We start from the raw sequence: 19,877 nt of genomic DNA on the forward strand, positions 1-19,877 counted from the left end.
GCATGCTCAGAGGTGACACTCAGGCCTCCTATTACACCATCTGCTGAAAATACAACCTGCCACATGCACCAGACGCACCCCCCCCCCAGTGCTGCCCCAGAAGTCGCTGACTGGAAACAAGACATGGGGTCCTCTCTTTACCATGCCTGCCTGCAGAGCATAGAGGTGCTCTGAGCTGCTGCACTGGTCACCCCAAGGAAGGAACTGGCCCACGACACCTATACCTACACACACACACACACACACACACACACACACACACACACACCCCAGCCTCCTCCTCACTCCTCCTTCAATGTCAAGCCCAAACTTCACTTTAAGCAACAGCCAGAGGAGGGAACAGATTATAAGGAGATGCAGCAATAGCTTCAGCAACCCTAGGAGGAGGGTGCTCCTGCCTCAGGGCCTGTTTCCCAGCCACCAACTTTGGGAGTATAAACTTAAGTGCTTGAGAGCTGGCTTTTTTTTTTTTTTTTTGGTGGTACCAGGGATCGAACTCAGGACCTTGTGCTTGCCAAGCAAGCACTTATTCCACTGAGCTATCTCCCTGGCCTCCAAGGTGGCCCTTTTCAAAGGGAAGTAATAAACAGGCATGTTGGCACACTCCTGCTGAGTTCAAGGCCAGCCTGTGTTACAAAGTGAGCTCAAGACCACCCTGAATTACACAATGAGATGCTGTCTCATAAAAATAAGTAAGTAAATAAAATAAAATGGAAGGGACCATGAAGGGCCCACCCACAAGCCCCTTCCTGGCAGATGAGCCTTGAGGCTAACAAGCACCCCACTTTTGTCACTGGCAGACTGCAGCAACCAGCAAGTCTCCCAGAAATGCAGGGAGGGCAAACAGGAGGTGGCATGAGCTCCTCTGAGCCTGCCTACCTCTTTCAGTTAGCCTACAGGGAAGGAGCACACCCGGAAGTGTGCAAACCAGTTTCCGGTTACCCAGGTTAACAGGGGAGGGGACAGACAACAGGAAACGGACAGGACAATCAGTCCCAACCAGACCTCCTGGTCCCCGTACAGAACCCCTACGTCTGGATAAGCCACAGCTCTTGCCTGGGTCACCTGAGCCACCACAGGTAGCCTCCAAGCACAGGCTCAGCCCAGGCAGTGGAACCCCAGTAAAGAGGATGAGAACTGAGAACAGAGAGAGAAAAAGTGCTAAGCCCTCCTCACCCACATTGAGGTCTGAAGCCACAGCCAATGGCACCTGCACTAAGATGCAGGACAAGTGAGGTACCCAAGGGTGACTCTAGGCAAATATAGTCTAGTCTGCAGGTCAACCAGAACAGGGAACACTTGGACCTCACAACGTTCAACCTACTCCAGGTCACAGCACAGCAGAGAAATGATTAATTAAATTAACAGCTTCTGCAGACATCAGCCCCAACCCAGCAACTGTTATCTGCGCCCTATTGTTCTCCCTGTGACCATCCCTTCTATTCTAGGCCCACTTGTGTGGCACTAACACCAGCCACAGACTTAGGGGTAAACCAACAAACATGTTCTGCTAAGTCAAGCAGAGCAGACACAAGAACTGCTTGTGAGGGCTCAGGGAAAGAGTTAAGAAGGTTTTTAATGAAAGTCCCTGAGTGTTGGGGTTACAGAAGAGACACCCAACTGTGTGCAGTGACACTCACCAGAGGGAGGGGAGCACCTGATCCTAGGCTGAGAGGAGGCTCCTGGGCAACATTAGCCCTCTGTGTCTAAACTGCACCACTAGCAGGACAGATCAGAGTAAAGGAAGGCAGGCAGCGCTCTGCCTGCCACCAGCTAAGGGCACATGGAAGAAAACAATATGAACCTACTTGCAGAAAGGGTCAGGGCTCTTACATGCTGCACCTACACTTCAGAGTGACAGGCCCCTGGGGGCCACCCTGTGAAGCCAGACTGCTCACCACCAGCCTGGGCACCACACAGAATGCAGAGGGATAGAAACAGACAGCATTTACTGTAAATAGCTTCAAGGAGGGGTGGCCTTAAGAACAGGAGGGCTACTCGCTACCATGGTAACCACCAGCTCACCCTGAGGAAAGAGGATGTGCCACCCAGGGGATCACTGCAGAGACAAGAATCCTACCCCTGGCCAAAAGGGTAAACTGTTTTTAGTGCTGCACCTGTACATGAGACACCACTCTTCATCAGGTCCCTGGCCCAGCTCAGACTAGGGTGGCCACATCCTCCCCTCCAGCCCTGTAAGGGCTCAACAGGCAGCAACCCAGCAGCCCAGTGTGACTGGGAAGAAAAGTGTGCCAAGTACAAAGTACCAGCAGGGCATGGAACACCCAAGTTTGGAGGGGAGCTGCCAGGGCCCCTGCTGGGCTCCTGGTGTGCCCCAGAAACCCACAGGCCTGGGACCTTTCCCTAACGACCCTTCTCCAATCAAGGTCAGCCACAGCCAACACCTGACAATTCATACTGTACACAGCACAGTGGTGACCAAGGGCTGCATGGTCTGAATGACCTGCAATAGGTGTGGGCTGCAGAAGGCAGCACCCCACATGTCACATCTTATCATGTGACTAAAAAAGGCCCAAGGGACCCAGGGTCATGGAGATGGCATCTTTTTCATCTGTGTGTCTGTCTGTGCACAGTGCTGGGGGTGGGCCCCAAAGCTATGTGTATGCTAGGCCAGCACTCAATCACCGAGCTGCACCCCAGCCCTAAAGAGGTGGCATCTGAACAGCACCCAGGGACCATGGCAGGCAGGGCTTTAAGTTCAAGTGGGTCTTCTCCGTCAGGGTGAAAGACGACAGAAACCACAGCATCTCACATCTCTTCCTCAATCAGTTTAAGAAATTCAAACTGCTGCAAAAACTGGCAGCTTTTTGAGGGCTGACTCTGAAAAGTTTTGAATTTTAGATCACTGTAGATTTAAAGGTTTTGGATTAGGGACTTCCAACTAGTAAAGTCTATGCAAATATTCCAAAACCTGAAACACTTTTATTTCCAAGCATTTTTGGATCAGGGATACTCAATCCATACAACTTCCCATGCCTCTCAGCATAAGGAAGGGCCAGGGAGATAGCTCAGCAGTCTAAGCACCTGCCTGGCAAGCACAAGGATACAGGTTCAATCCCTGCTACTGCATGCTGTGCCGGCTCTGCGCCAAGCCAGCCACTGAAACTGGACTTGGTGGCTCATGCCTGTAATCCCAGCAGTGGGGAGGCTGAGACAGGAGGATCATTACAAATCTGAGCTGTGTCGCAAGACCCTGTACCAAATAAACAAACAAAAATAAACTCACCAGTGGACCCAGTATAACATTCAGGACCTACACAGAAAAATGGAATGGCCATGCTCTGTATACTGCTGCCCTTGCCAAACTTGGTCATGCTGGGCATGCTTGTAACCACAGCACTGAGGAGGCTGAGTGAGTTTGAGGCCAGCCTGGGCTACATAACTGAGTTCAAGGCCAGCCTGGACTGCATGGTGAGGACCTCTCGCAAAAAAAAAAAAAAAAAAAAAAAAAAGAAGAAAAGGAAACAAAAATTTAATACAGTATATGCATTTTTTTTTTTTTTTTTTTCCGGAACCAGGGATTGAACTCAGCCCCTTGCACTTGCCAGGGAAGTGCTTATTCCACTGAGCCATCTCCCCGGCCCCTAAGTATATGCATTCTGACAGGTGATCAGGTAGGCGAGAATTCTACCACTGAACCACCAATGCTCTGCTTATGACAGGTGATCAGGGAGGGCAGCCAGCACGTGGGCTAAGTGCCATCTCAGCTCCATGTCCACCTAGCTTCAGTCTCATTAGTACCTATGTCCACAGTTGCTGTTCCTGCATTTTTGAGAATACATGGGATGCTCACAATCACCAGCACGTAGGGCCTGCTCAGTAAGAGCTGAGCTCTAGTTCTAGACCATCCTGCTCCACCACCTGAGCGCTCATGGGCTGCACAAGCTCCAAACAACTAGGGAACTGCTCATGCTCACTATGCACAAGCTTACAACGCCACTGCCAGCGTGACCTACAAGACCTGCTGTCAACCAGGCATGTGCAGCGGCATGTGCCTATAAATTCGGCTACTCAGGAGGGGAGGCAGAAGGATAGCTGAGCACAGAAGTTCAAGGCCAGCTTCAGCAACATAAAGACACATCTTCTCAAAAAGGAAATCACAAAAGATATGTCGTCATCAAGAACAATGAATAGATCCAGAGGAAAAGTGTCTTGGATTTGAGAAGGAAAGAATGCCCCCCCCCCCCCGGCCAAGGAGCTACATGGACAAGAAAGGCCTTGGAAATAAAGGCAGTGAAAAAGTCCAGTCCTACGTGCCCCACACAGAGGGCAGGTCAGCATTTGGATTTAAGAAGATGCCATGTGGATGACGGGCTGTAATTCCAAAGTCAAGCTACCACTGGTCTGCCCTTGGCTTTTTCTGAAGTTACTCAACACACACCTGTTGGTAGGCAATGTTCCTCAAAGTATCTGATAATAAAAATGGAACCCTGCTCGCAAAAAGGTTTTCACTACCAGGCCAGAAGACCGGGAATGGGGAAAGGACTAAGATGCAAAACACATTAAAACCACAACAGACTTGCAAGGTTAGGTCTCAGGAAATACAACAGGGCTCAGCTTTCAGGCTGGTGCTGTGGGCAAGTGAGAAGAGACTACCACTGCTGAGCCTGCCTGTCTTTGTGTTATCCCATACTGGATCCAGACCCACAAACTCTAATCCCTGTTGGAGATGAGGGCTGCTTGGCCTCTCCTAGCACAGAGCACTAGGTGCTTCCCCACACTGCATGCAGCGAGGGCTCAGTCCAGGACAGCTCTCATAGCAGGATTCACTTGAGTTTAAAGGACCTTCCTAATGGGTGCCTTGGAGCACCCCAGATGTGTGTGCTACCTTTGGATGGGTTCAGGAAACTCCAACCCCAGAAGCACTCAGAGGCCTTTAACCCCTCTGCCTGGCAGCTCTTGAGATGTGAGTTCCTAGAGGGCAGCTGGCATGTCACCTGAGATGATCCTTCTCTCTTTCAACAGGCTTAATACAGAATCACAGAACCTCTGGGATGCCAGAAGGCCACAGAGTACAAGAGGACTGGGAGAGACTGCACATCACCTGGAAATCCAAGGTGCCCCTAAATGTGGTGGCACTTGACTCCCAAAACTTCCACCTTCTACCCCTAGCTTTGCATCCAGAGCCACTCCAAGGCTACATACAACAGCATTTCGAATACTGCAAACCTCAGGACTGTATCTGCAGTCCCTGTTATTTGGGAGGCTGAGGCAGGAGCATTGCTGGAACCCTAGGGAGCTCAGGTCAGAATGAGCATGACAGAGAACCTCTCTCAAAACAAAACTCTAGCCCGTCCCTCCCCCATGCACATGCTACCTCAGGCCTGGCACGTCCTCTCAGGTCCATGTGCACCCTGGATGCTCAAAGCCCAAGGTCTGTGTGCTCCCTCTCCCCATGCACTCCCAGCTCATCCTTCCAGCCCTCTGTTCCCTCTCTCCAGAAACCACAATCTAAATGCCTGCCTCTGCCTATGTGACCCTTCCTTTTCAACTCTCACATGAAGGAGTATTTTAGAAAGCCATGTTGTGCTCTCAAGAATTTGGAGCTGTCCTCAAAACAGAAGGAAAACTGTCCCATCTGGACTCAGGAGTTGCACAGGGGCCAGGCTGCCCCATCCCACCTGCAGCCCTCATCCACTTGCACACTTTCCCTCTGCCTCCTCCCCAGGGCAGTGGCAGGCACCCTCAGGTCTGCATCCTCTGCAGCCACCTCACAACCACCTGCTCCACCTGTCCAGTCAACTGCCAAGCCTCTGCTCTTAGCATCACCATGTTTCTTAGATAACAGGGACCTCCAATGTGCTTCCAGAATACCCTGAAGCCTCAAGACTTCGGGTCTACATGCACACCCCAAGGACAAGAGATAGGTCCATGTGAGTGTAGGTGTGAGGCACAGCCACCCTGAGCATGCACTGCCTTATTCGCTGACTGAACCCCAAACCTAGCTGCCTTTCTGACAGCCAGTTCAAGCAAGCCTCCAGCCCCAGTCTCCCAAAGGATCCAAAACTCTGGATAGTTTCCACCCAAAGATCCAAGGAAAACCATACCAGCTTTGGGCTGTAGCTCCCAGAACCCACTTTAGGGCCAGTTCTCACCAAACTGTGGTTCTGCCTGAGAAGATGTGAGCATTGCATTCTCAGCAGCTCTCCCTGAGCTGGGCACCTTGAGGTGTCCATAATCACACACAGCTGCATCGCAGGTGTAGGAATGAGGAGATCTCCAAGATAGAACTCCCTCCCTCCAGGTGGTCTTGGGACAACCCCCCGGGTCTCTGGGACCTCTTGCCAGGACCATGTACTGTAATCTGAGGCACATCTGGATACCTCTGGAGGACAGGCTCTAAGTCCACCTTCCTCCAAGGAACAGTTCTAGTCCAACAAGAACTCATGTCTATTTCCCCAAAGCACTTGTTTCCTTCCTACTTCCCCAAGTCACCCATATCATTCTGCTCCTTCCCTGCTTCCCAGGAAGGGACACTCAAAGCAAAGATGGAAATGTCACTAAGCTGGGCCACTGCTGGGTTCTGTGTCCTCTAACACACTGGAAAGTCTCAATCAACAGGCTTCCATTTTGTGATTTACACAGTCCATCTTTTCTACTGGTTCAGCAGCATTTTCAGCTAAGGTCAAAGCGCTGTCACCCTAAGCAGACAGCAAACAAGAGCAAGAGATTCCTGAGCAGCTCCATGTCTGTGGGCAGTTGCTGCACTGTTGTTTGTCGCAGGACCCCACCCATGACAGCCAGGACAGGTCATCTCCTGTTAGATCACTCCAGGTTAACCCAACCTGAAGCATAATCTCACACACACTAGTATGATAGGCCTGACTTTCTCAAGAAACACATCCAGGTCATGAAAACCCTATGCCAGGCTGACAGGTATACCCAACAGGAAAAGGAGTGATTGAGAAGAATGCACCAAGTGTGGGTAGCATGATCATCATAATCTGCACTGCCCTCACCTCGTGTCCCTTCTGAAGTCCTCTCTTTCTAACAAGCTAGTGATGTTTACTTAGAAGCACTCTCACACAGTAACTATGGACAAGTCTCTAACTTGGGGCCAGTCCTCACACCAGGTAAGTAAGGAACAAAAGCATCTGCTCCTCTTGCCATAGAGCAGCACCTACTATCACTCTGCTTTTGGCTTCTGCACCCCTTGTATGGAGCTTAGGAGGGTGACATGCAGTTAGCATACACACCATGTCTCCTTTGGAGATGTTCACAAAATGCACCTTGCACAGACATTTGAAACAAAAGCCCAGAACAATTCACATTAGCCTCTGCTGCCCTTTCCAAAGGCTAAACCTGGTCTGTGTGCACAGGTGCTGGCCTTCCTCTGCAGAAGAAGAATCAAAGGCCACCTACTCCAAGCTGGGAAGTGAGTGTCTTTGCAGAGTCCCTGCTTACACTGCCTGCAGCACTGTAGGAAGAAAGTAGTCCTGAGGAGGTTCCCTGCTCCAGAGCCTGACAGCAGGCACACGGTTACTGACACCCTGGCCAATTCAGGCCCCTCTTCTCCACAGGCCCTTCTCCAGCCTCTCCTGGCTCTGGACACAGTGGTACTTGTCCTGCGCTACACTGGTCTTGAGCTTCTTACCCTAACATGATGTGTGTTCCCTGGGCTTCTCAAAGAACCAGCTCAAGCCAGCTGTGACTGTCATTCTCCAAAGCTCAGCATCACAATATCCACCGCTGAGCTGTGAAGCACTGCAGTCCCTGGGGCTTATTGAGAAAACGGGCTCACATGCAGCTCCTGCGTGACAAGTCCAAGAAAGCTCCTCAGGGCCAGCCAGGCAAACCAGCAAGGAGAATGTGTGCCCTGAACTCCTGTTATGACAGAAAAGAAACAGAGGAGCAGCACCCTTGAGGAAGCCGGCTTCTACTGAGATGACAGGGCACAGCTCAGAGGACAGTGATACCCCTGCACACAGGAAGCGAGTACATAACAAGAAGACTTTGTGGGGGACCCTCCTCTGACTTCTGCACAGGAGTAAGGTGGCCTTCAGCTTTATCCACAGTGTGATGACACTGACCAGGAACAAGCCTGGAAAGGACCACTGAACTCTAAAGAGATTTTAACACTCTGGGCTGGCTAACATACACACACAGCTGAAAGTAAGGTTTCTATTGTTCTGCAAAACTGCACGTTACTTTTTGAGAAGAAAAGTAGAGAATTTACTTGTTACAGAATTGGCAAAAATTACTAACTCTGAGCCTGCTGCTATAGAAATTCAAATACTTCAGAGACTGAAACTTACAGCAAAGACAAAGCTTTCTTCTCAACAACTCCCAGGCTAGGAGATGGTCAGTAGGCCCACTTTACTGTGTTACCTCCCAAACTTTTCAGATACTGAATTGTGCATATTAGGTCAGCTGGCTCCATACAGTTTTCAAGCAATAGCTGAGTTTGTTAACCATAATTGCATACCCACAAAGGTAAGCATTACATGACACAATTCGCTGTCGCTTCTCTCTGAAGAGGTTTAATTTTAGTGTTGGCTCTCCAACACTGTCCCCATTTTTTTTCTTCTATGAGCATCTTAAATATGTGTCAGTCACCCAGTGGTGGTCATCCCCAGCAAGGCAGTCCTTCCTTCACCTGAGCCTGGAGCCATCCCAGACACTGCAGATGCAGACATCCCAGCTACTGTCCCTCCTCCACCAGCAACCACACACAGTCTAACATGCCAGGCTCTCTGAGGCTGTGTTGTTTGCTCAAAGCTGCACTCCTGTCAATGTTCATGGAGGGTCACCAACAAGGACAGCACTTAAAGGAGGCACTTTCCTCATCACTCTTGGGAAAAAGAAACTTCCCAGTTCCATGCACCATGCCTAGGTCAGCAGAGCTGACCCGTCACTACAAACCCGTCACTACAGTCCCCCACAAGTATGCCATAGGAAATATACACTACATGCTATTACCACAACCGTAGGCCTACGTGAATATCATGTTTGTATCCTAAGGCACAGGAAACTAAAGTCTATTCCCTCCTGCTCTACGTTTCCCACTCCAAGGAATCCTTTAAATTGGAGTTTTGCAAATACTGAAATCCCGTGGCACTGCCCCACACAAGATCTATAATACCACAGTCACCTGTCAAAGTGACTTTTGATCCCAAAAAGTCAGTGGCACTGGGACCTGAGCAACCTCTCAGATTCTGGCCAAAAGAAGTGGCCACATGGAAGTCAAAGAATGACACTCTGGCTCCAAGAAAGATGCCCAAGTCACCAAGGCTCCTTTTCACATCATTTGTTTTATCCTTTAATGCCTTAGCCTTGGAACCCCAACTGTAACAATTACTGCAGAAAAGACCTTCAGAGTTTTATATAGCCTACAACTTGTCCACCCCCAAAGTCCTAACAAAAACGTCAATAGTACTTGTTAAAGACAATTATCATCGTTTCAATCTTATGGGACTGAAGACCAGGAATAAAACAAGTACTTATGATACAGGAACCAGAGCCTTAGGAAGATTGTAGCCTTCAATTTCTACCAAGACTGTGCCACTAGTGTGATTAAAAAAAAAAAAAGTAAAGCACACTGCTAAGAGTAAATTGGCCAACCTCATCTCAGGAACAGGAAAAGCAAAGGCCCTTCAGTGAGAAGCCTGAGCTACCTGGCCAAAACCAAGACTTTTTCTTCTGTCCCCAGCATGTTCAAAAGGGCTCTCTTAGCCACTCCTCAGAAAATGCTGCCTACATACCTGGAGACCACAGCATCTTCCCACCCCGAAGAAATGACCCCCAACTGCTCCAACCCTTAGGAACAAGACAAGAGCGCGGTGAGCTGCTTCTACAGTAAGGAAAGAAGCCCGGAGGTGGGGGTCGGGGTAGGTTCCTCCACAAACAGCAGCCACAACCAAGGGTCTCCTGCGCAGGCAGGTCCTGGAGTTAGCCCTGACAGCTCATCAGGTCACAAACTACCGGCGAGACCATGATGGGGAGGAGACGAGGTGAACGGGGCTCCTGGGTGAATGCAAGTGTAACCAACCATCTCTCCTCCACCACCCACAGCTGGGCTCTGGCCGAGCCAGACACAGGCAGGGCACCCCAGGAAGGATCCCACGCACCCCTGACCCTCGACCAAGGCGGCGACCCCCTAATGGTCTAGTGAAGGCGGGTCCAGGCGTGGAGCCCGGGGCCCCAAGAAGGGGCTTCCAGCCGGAAGAGTAAGGAAGGTTCTCTCCGACTTCGGGAATCACTTTCCTGGACACCAGTTGCTTCCCCGCCGTCCCTCCCCTTTCCCCTGGGGGGACTCAAAGCCTGGGGTTCTGGGGCGGGCGAGGTGGACGGTCGGGGGCTGGGGCCAGGAGACTCGGCCGGGCCCCGTCCGCTCCTCCGCCCAGGCCGCGCGGAAGCCTCGGCCTCGCGTACCGAACGCCGCCGGCCGCGCGAACCACCCCGACTCGGGCCCCGTCGGCAAGCAGCGGAGATGGCAACGGCCCCCGGGGACAGAGGGGCGCCCGGCGAGGCCCCCGGGACCCGCAGGCGGGCGGCCCGGGGCGGAGGAGGGTCCCGGGCCCACGCGGCCTCGTCCCGGGGCGCGCGGGGCACTCACGTTGCTCTGGGAGTCGATGGCCTGCAGCAGCCGGTCCCTCATCTGCTGCGGAGACGCCGGAGCCGCTGTCATTGCCTGGGCGAGGCGGGGGGGAGCGGCCGGGCCGGCGGGCGGGCTGAGGCGGGGGACGGGGGTCACTCACTAGCCAGTCTCCGGGAGCGGAGCCGCATGTTCCCCGCGGCGCCGGGGGAACTGGGGGCGCGCGGGGTGGCGGAGAGGGGAGCCGGGCTCGGGCCCCGGCCGCCACCGGCGCCGAGGGAGGTGGAGGAGCCGCGGTAGCGCCGCCGCCGCCGCCGCCGCCACCGCCACCGCCACCGCCTCGAGAACCAAACTCCAGTGAGCTGCCCCCGCGCGGAGCACTCTGGGTAACCCGCGCCGCACGCAGCGTCGGCGCCACGCTGAGGAGGTTGGGAGATAGGGCGGGAGGAGACGCCAGGCCTGGGAGGGGCGGCGCGCGCACCACGCCCCGCGCTGCTGCGCAGGCGCGCGCAGGCGCATTCATCCAGCGCCCGCCACCCCGCCCTGCCGCCCGGCCCTGGGAGCCGTTGGGACGCAGTTGGGCGGGGCAACGGCCAAAGCCAGGAGGCCCCGCCCCTGCCTGGACCGGGTGGGCGGAGCCCTGTGACGGAAACGCTAGCGCCCGGCTCTTGAACTCGCGCGCTCGAGGCGAGGCAGCCGCTCGGGGTAGTATTGCGGTGAACTCGCCCCGGGAGGACGGGGCCCTTCCGTGTGCGCTGCAGAGCCGCGCGTCTGGAGGCCGGCCCGCTCTGCCTCAAGGTGGGGGCCCGACGTTCTTGGGTGGCCGCGTCACCAGCACGTACCCCGTCCTGCTCCTCTGGCTTTGGCCATGTTCGGCGTGGAGATGCTGCAGAAGGGATGCCAGACCTGCGGCTAACGGAGAAAATCGAGGCCCAGGGTCCCCGGGTTTTAGGTCACGGGCAAGAGGTGCCGAGGTCAAATCTAAGCGCTCCTCTCGCCCCTTGCTGTCCTCTGCTTGCCACCTCTTCTCTGGAGCTTTGAGCAGGCATCCCTTGCAACACCAGTGCTCTGGATTTTTTTTTTTTTTTTTTTTTTTGGTTCCTCAAATGCCTTCAGGGCACTTTTGGCCAGCGGGAGAGGTGTGAGGTTTGAACTCCAGCAACCTGAGGCTGACAGCTTTGTGGAAGCAGCCACTTAAAGGCCTGAGCTAGGGCCAGGCCCCCCACCAGTGCTCTGGGAGGCTGAGGCAGGAAGGTGGCAGGTACCTAAGCCTAACCCAGTCTAGGCGACTTAGTGACCTAGCCAGACCTTGTCTCAGAAAGGCTGGAGACAAGCTCTGCGTGAAGACCCTGGGTTCAATACTCAGTACCACCAAAAACAAAAGAGGATTATTTGTGGTGCTGGGACAGAGCCCAGGTAAGCAGTCTGTCACTGGGCAGGGCAGCTTCGAGGGTGGGTTACTTAATACCCCACAGCCTCTGGAGAAGCAGCATTTTTCCTTGTACACCGTCAGACTATTTCAAACAGGCGCCTAGGACAAACGCATGTGGGGCTCAGGTCTGGGCGGCACCAACGCGCCTTGAAGTTGCTTCTGGGAAGCACTTTTATTTGCCAAGTGGCAGCTCCTGCGTGTGGGAAAATGTCCACGTTACACAGAAGACAGTACACGGCGCTTTCTGAGTGCTCATCACTGGTCCATGCTGGCAGGCCACCGGATGGCACTGGTCTCTATCTACTCCAGATAAACAGAATAAACAAGCGCTGCCAGGTCTCATCAGCTCTTCTTCCAACTCCACCTTGTGGCAGCCTTTTTTTTAACTAAAAGCGAGGACCACACAGAGATAAGCGAATTATTTGGCATAGGTCAGGTTAAGAATGAGATGGAAAGCCCTCAACTTACCTGCTTTTCTGAGGTTCTTAAACTCCGAAGCATTAACATGCAAGGGTTCTGCGTAGGGCAGCCCCGGGGGCGGGGGGCCGGCCAAATGGGCCCTTGTTCAGCTGCAGCCTGGCACAGGCTCCCGGCACCCCATAGATCTGGACACCACAGGTCTTCAGTATTTCCCACATGAATGAAACCCTTTGTAAAACCCTGCCCAAGCCTCTGCAGTCAAGGACACACACACACACAGATACACGCGCACTCTGCTTTATTCAGAGCTGAATGCTTGGGAACAGACACGGTCATGCCAGAGACCCAAGTGGGGCTGTGGAGCATGCATGGATAGGGCGTCAGCAGCTCCTGCAAGGTCCGGAGACACCGCACCTCACTGGGTTGCTTTCTGCTCTGCGGAAGATCTTGAAATGACTCCTGTTGACTTTGCGAAGGTGGGGTAGGCCTCTTGCTACCATGGCTCTTCCTCAGTAACACTCCCTTTTATTATTATTTGGAGTTGAGAGTCTCACTCTGTACTTCAGGCCAGTCTTGAACTCACTGCATAGCCCCCGCTGGCCTCAATCTCACAGTGATCCTCCTCCCTCGGCCTCCTGAGTGCTGGGATTACAGGTGTGCTAAAAAGCAGAGGCCGAAGCAACCATAGGATCCAGCAGGAGGACTTGGACACACTCCAGGGTCACTGGGGCTGGAAGGGGCCACCCTTGGTGGTTGGTGTACCTTCTAGATTTCCCCAATGGTGGCCTCCAGGTGACAGGGAGAGTTCCGAGGAGCACAGGCTACAGAGCAGCGAGCAGCAAATGCGGCCCTGGAGTTGACGCCTGGCATTACATCATGCACATGAGCCAAAAGTAAACTTCTAAAGCAAAAAAAGGAACACACATGCCTGCAACCCCAGCGCTCAGCTGGCTGAGGCAGGAGGATCACTGAGTTCTGGGCCAGCCTGGACTAGAGTGAGACCCTGTCTCAAAAAACAAAACACACACTTTTGTGAGCTGTAGATATGAAAAACCAGTAAAGAACAGCAGAGAAATGCAGAATGCTCCAATTTAATATTAAGTGATAAGACATACATTATTACCTTTTAGTTTTGTTACAATATGTGTAAATATGTACGTACACATGCACGCACACAAATGATATAGTGGGAAAAAATACCAAAAGGAAACAAAATATAGTCCTGATTGGCAGGACAGCCCACACATTTTGGTTCTTTGCTGTTTTTATTTTCTGAGGCAGGGCCTTGCTATGCAGCTCAGGCTGGCCTTGAACTCACTTTGTAGCCCAGGCTGGTCTTGAACTCTCAATCCTCATGCCTCAGCATCCCATAAGCTGGGATGAAGGTGGGCACCACCACCTTTAGCTGTAGCTGCCTTTGAAGGAAGAACACACTGCCCATTACCATGTGTCTTGTCTTCAGGGGCCGCCATGGTCTAAAGCCCTGCAGCCCTGACTTCCGCTGTGGGCAGCAGGCTAAGCCATACTTAATCTCGCAAGTTGGCTGGACAAGGTATGGGCCAACCACTAATGCTGGGTGCAGCTCTAATCCGAGCAGCATGGCCTTCCCTACCACCCCAGTTCTGTGCCACTGTTCTTAGTGACAGTAATAGCAAGCAGTGGCATTTTTTAAGAAGCTACTACACCTCAGGGTCCATGTGGGGGCCTCCCAGGCAGACCTCCACACCACCCAAGTCCCCTTGTCAGTCCCCTTTCATGTGGGCTGGGCTGTGACTCCCTTTAGCTAAGAGAAAGCAGGAAAAGCCCAGGTGTGGTACTGCTTGGAGGCTGAGGAGGATCTGGAGGTCAAGGCCAGCATGGGTAGTTCAGCAGAGCCCTGTCCCAAAACACTAACGGTGATAACAGTATGGGAACCCAACCCAAATCACAGCCCGCCCTTGTCCTGCTACTGATAGCTTTAAGGCAGGGTCTCCCTAAATCACTTAAGAGAGCCTCCTGCCTCATCTTCCCAGGCCACTGAACCTGCAGGTGTGACAGTAACCGAAGAACCCTGGTGTCCCATCAGGAGGACCCCGAGGTGGAGACCGAAGGCTGCACTGGTGTCCTGCAGCAGCCATGTCTCCCAGTGCATCTGGCCCACAGCCTGCTGCCTCCTACACTGGGTGCTACACAGGCTACCAGGGCAGCCACAGAGGGAACATCAGTCGGGGACTGGTCAATGTGTCCTCGGGCATCCCAAGCCCCCAGACCACAGTCACTTCGTCTGTCACAGCAGATTCAGCTGATGACAGCCTGCCCTAAGGCCTCCCTCTTCACCTGTCCAACTGTGAATGTTTCAGTATTTTGCTACAATAAAATGGCTTGTTTTCTCTTGGGCAGAGCTAGGAAGGATCCCAGGGCCCCACACCTGCAATCGCTCCTGCTGAACTAACACCCCAGCCCGTTTTTGTTTCTTTTGGTACCAGGACTCAAACTCAGGACCTTGTGCATGCCCAGCAGGCACTTGTGCTGCTGACCTGTATCACCAGCCTGGCCTTCTGTTTTTTCTCTTTATTTCAACAAGCGGTCTCACAGAGTTGCCCAGGCTGGCCTCAAACTTGCGACCTTCCTGCTTTAGCTCCTGAGTGGCCGGACAGGTGCAGTCTGCAGTCAGTGCACCCACTGAAAATGACTTTAAAATTTTTTTATTTATTTGATACAGGGTCTAGCTACACAGTTCAGACTTGTCGTGATCCTCCTGTTTCAGTCCCCTCAGCCCTGGGGTTACAGGAATGCAGCACCACGCCATTCTGGGACCAGCATGGCACACCACGTGCTGTTCCGGGGACTGAACCTGGTCTTTGCGCTTGCCAGGCAGGCGTTCAGACCAGTGAGCTATTTCCCCAACCTGAGAATGCGTGCTAAGGACAGTGTCAAGCCAGGCTCTGTGTGGTACGGTGAACCGTCCAGACTGAATCCTCGCACTGAAAGGCTTGAGGACAGAGCATCTCATGTGCGGATGCCTGCGTGCCGCACTGCAGGAAGGTGGGACCTTGCTCGGAGGGGGTGCACTGGCACTGCAGAGCCCAGTCCTGGCTGTCACCCCACAATGGTAACCAGGATCCTGAAAGGAAGGGAGGCGGGCCGGGGACCCTGCCCACACCTACTCCGCTGACAGCCCAGGCTGAGCTAGGGGGACGCGACTTCCGCCCTCACCAGCACAGGGACGATGTCAGCTGGGGCTGCAGGGAGTGGAGTCTCAGGCACAGCCATGGAAGGCATCGAGGATGAAGTATGAGCGGTGCAGTGGCATCCTCTGTCCTCCCAGCACACTGGGATGCTGAGGCAGAAGAAGGTGACTCGGGGACTTGGAGACCTGGCCTGAAATCACAGAAGACCCCTGGGCTGTGCACAGACTTCTGACTCTCTTGCTCCAAGGTCCTGAGTATCTGGGTGACAGGCGGGCTACAGCACAGCTGGCTCACGCCTACTTTTTTTTTTTTTTTTTTGCGGAACCGGGGATTGAACTCAGGCCCTTGCGTTTGCCGGGGAAGTGCTTATTCAACTGAGCCATCTCCCCGGCCCCACTCCTACTTCTTTTTAAATTTCAAAACATGCTGGGAGAGTGTGTGTGTGTGTGTGTGTGTGTGTGTGTGTGTGTGTGTGTTCCTAATTACAAGGGAATTACATGCCTGGTACATATGATTACTGAAGTACAGTAAAAGGCTCAAAACTCACCCAGCACAGGCTCATGGGAAATCGCTGTACTAGTCTACCTTCCCCTCTTAGAAATTCCCAAGCCAGGATCAATGTCCCAGGCCAGAAATCCCAACAGTGTAGGAGACTGCGGTAGGAGGACAGCAAGTTTAAGTTCAGCCCGGTGAACTTGGCAACTTAGTGAGAAATAAAGCTTAAAAGGGCTGGAGATAAAAAAATAAATGGGGGCCAGGGATATAGTTCAGCAGCACAGCACCTGCCTGGCAAGGGTGAGGCCCTGAGTTCAGCTGCCAGTACCAAAACAGACAAGACAAAAGCGAGGTGTGGGAGGCGCACACCCAGTACCCCAGTGCTCAGGAGACTGAGGCAGGAGGATCACTGTGAGTTCAAGCCAGCCTGGGCTACAAAGTGAGTTCAAGGCCAGCCTACACTACACAGCAAGACCCTGTGTCTCAGAAAGAGGACTCAATAAATAAGATAGGCCTTAGGTTCATTTCTCAGTACCAGGAAAGAGGCAGGGAAGAGCTTGGGGAGGGGCTGGGTGGTAGAGCCTCTAATCATGCATGAGACCCTGGGTTCTATCCTCAGCACACACAAAAGGAAAGACAGGGAGGGAGGGAAAGAGAAGCGGAGGGAGAGAGGGAGGGGAACAAAAGGGGGAGAAAGTGCTCTGGGCTGTCACAGCAACCGAAGCCATAGCAGCACCACTGCCCAGCACCGCTGAGGGTTCATGGGGACCTGAAGCCTGAGGTGCCACAGGGAGGGAGGCCACCATTCCCTCAGCACTGTCCACGGCACACTGTCCACACCTTTCTGGACCACACCTGCTTCTTGTCATTTTTCTGAGGTGGGATCTCACTTGGTAGCCCAGCCTGGTCAACTTGCAATCTTCCTGCCTCAGCCTCCAGAGTAGCTAGGACTATGAGCACATGCCAACCACATCAAGTTGGCATTGTCACTCAAGATCACACGCCACCCCCCAACCCCCACCCTTTAAGTACGCCCCCTACCCCATCCCTGAAAAAAAAGGATCAACCCCCAAAAGCTGTGGCCTGACCCTCTGTGCTATGGCCTGCTCTTAGGGATGAAGCCAGCCCTCCTAGTCCTCCTGAAGCCCGGAGCACCACGCCACCGGAATGCATGTGTGGATCCTCCCGCTTCAGCCTCCTGAGTGCCAGAGGTAGCTACGGTTAAATTCCGTCAGAAGGATGGGGCCCTAGTCCCTCTGACACAGGCATCAGGTGGGATCTGCACAGACAGGGACACTGGGGACATGACATAGGTGGCCAGCCAGCACAGGCCAGGCAGACTCACCAGATAGCAGCCAGGTACCCACTGATATGGCCAAGGTGCTGGTAAGAATGGCAATTCCCTCCCCACCCCTTGGGGCGCACTGGGCCAATGACCGAGTCCAGGCACAGTGGCACATACCTGTAATCCCAGCACTGGGGAGGCTGAAAACAGGAGGATCACTACAAATCTGAGCTGTGTAGTGAGACCCTCTACCAAATACATAAAAATGGAAGAAACAAACAAACAAACCGGCAATCCCTCCCTCGCTGGAGGCACTGGGGACGGAAGCCAGCACCTCTACACTGAGCTACCTGACCCACTTTTAAAGAACAGCTGTGTATACTTTTTAAGACAGGGTCTCCCTAAGTTGCACTTGAGATCCTCCTGCCTCAGCCTCTCCGAGTGCTCTAAGCGAGCACCTGGCCTGTGTCAGGCAGAAGACGACAGGCCACAGATGTGCAGTGACAGCACCAGGCGATCCTGGCCCAGTCTCACCTCTGCTGTTCCCTCTGCGCCTCCTGCCCCACGCTCAGCCTGGCACAGCTGCACCCAGCTCACCACTATCTTTTTTGGCTAGCATGATGGGTGTGCATGTCCACACCGGCCCTCACCATTTTCCTACTCGTCAGCAGTCTGCAGGGGCCTTTCCTCATCCAGGACCTTGAGCTGGCACCACACTCCATTTCTGGGAGCTCTCAGCACCAGGAAGGGCGCAAGGTGAAACAGCCCGGTGGACTCCCAGCAGCTCTCCCGTCCACTTGGGAAGGCTGAACTAGAGTTTCAACAGAGGCACGGACCTGCTTCTGAGGAAGCGGAAACACTGGAAGGAGGAGAACGGCTGGCCACGCCGGGGTGCTGAGTGCACGCCCACGTCCCAGCCTCCAAGGTATTGCGGCCCAGCGCCTTTCCCTCCCAGGCAAGGGACTCACATTTCAGGCTCCAGAGCACAGTGTGTGGAGATAGCAGTGGGTCTCAGGAAGCGTGAACAATGTGCGTAAGCTTGCTGCTCCTCCTAGTTACCAGGGAGGCCAAGGCATGAGGATCTCATGTCCAGGCCCAGCCTGGGCAACTTAGTCGAGACCTTGTCTCGAAATTAAATATAAAGGTCTGGGGGAAGACAGGGGGCGAACCCTTGCCAAGTAAATAGATGGGAAGATCCCATCCCTAGTGCTGAAAAATGGAAGAAAATAAAACAAGGAAAGAAAATGCATGTACCACACTCCAATGGTCCTGCATAAGAAACCGGCCCATCGGGTGTGCTGGAGCACACCTGGGAGTGCAGCACTGGGAGGCAGAGGCAGGAGGGTCTCAAGTTCTAGTCCAGCCTGGGAAACGATAGCAAAAATCAGCAGCTTACACTTTCTTTTGACAATGAATACGCAGAACTTTTAAATGAAGTAAAAGAAACAAAAGCCACTTAAAGATGGGTGAGGTGATGCACACCTCTCATCAATCCCATTCTCTGGGGAGGCTAAGGCAGGACAATCACAGGCTCCAGGTAAACCTGACAACATAGGGACTTAGTGAGACTGATCTCAAAATTTCAAAAAACACTCTGAAATGACCAGGTGAGCTCAGCGTGAAGGGCCATAAAGAAACAAGCAGGGCAGTGAGGGCCACTGTGACATCAGCTTATGGCACACCTGTCCCAGTCCCTGCACACGAAGCAGGCCCAGGAACCCGGTGGGTGTCACTGTGCCAGCTGTAGCCACGCCAGCAATGAAGGCAGGGGTCAAAGCACGTCTAGCCAGCCAGGCGCAGCTCAGAGGGAAAGGCAGCGCCCGAGAAGAAACAAAAGCCATGGGGTGGTGCCAGGCAAGGAGAAGGGAAGACGCCACCAATGGCCACCGGTCCTCCTCACTGTGGAGCTGGGGACGGAAGCTGGGCCTCACGTGGACAGCACACGCTGCCCAGAGCAAGGAAACCGTGCCACCCTCATCAGCCACTACCAGGATAGGATGCAACCCAGTGAGGGAGGCCGAGGGCGCTGGTGCGGCGAGGTGACAGCCACAGAGTGTGCCTGGGCTGTCAGGTGTGCGGGGCCTCATAGTCCCTGCCAGGCAAGATGTTCAAGCCAATTCCAGACACACAGAACCTTGGAGCAGAGGCAAGAGGGCTGGAGCGGAGGCAAGAGGGCTGGTCTCACCAGGACAGTACAGGGACAGGGTCTGAACCCGCAGCAGCCCAGCCAGACAGGAACACTCCTGCTGCAAGATGCTGGGCTCAGACAACCAAACTTCATGTGCAGCCCACACTGGGCTCAAACTCATAGCAATCCTGCCTCAGCCTCCCAAGGATGAGATGACCACTGCACACCACCACACTAACACCCTGAGACCTCCTGAAGGCTGTACCTGGGGCAGCTCCACAGTGAGCACTCACCTCGAGGCAGAGGCCTGGGTTCCAGCCCCAGGTCCACAGAGACAAAGAAGAAGGAGAACAGACACAAGTCCTGAGACCTGTCAGCATCAGGGAAAGCCA

At 53.6% G+C, this 19,877-nt stretch overlaps 1 protein-coding gene across 1 annotated transcript in view; it reads right to left on the reverse strand.

The window, feature by feature from the left end:
* Window positions 1-10,854, reverse strand: part of Med26 (mediator complex subunit 26) — a 44,732-nt gene extending 33,878 nt beyond the window's left edge. The window contains exon 1 of the mRNA XM_004647378.2: window positions 10,577-10,854. Coding sequence (XP_004647435.1) covers window positions 10,577-10,648 — 72 coding nt within the window. The 5' untranslated portion in view covers window positions 10,649-10,854. The remainder of the gene's footprint in view (window positions 1-10,576) is intronic.
* Window positions 10,855-19,877: the final 9,023 nt, after the last annotated feature.

This window comes from Octodon degus, unplaced genomic scaffold (assembly GCF_000260255.1).
Source record: "Octodon degus isolate 3935 unplaced genomic scaffold, OctDeg1.0 scaffold00304, whole genome shotgun sequence".
Lineage (NCBI taxonomy): Eukaryota > Metazoa > Chordata > Mammalia > Rodentia > Octodontidae > Octodon > Octodon degus.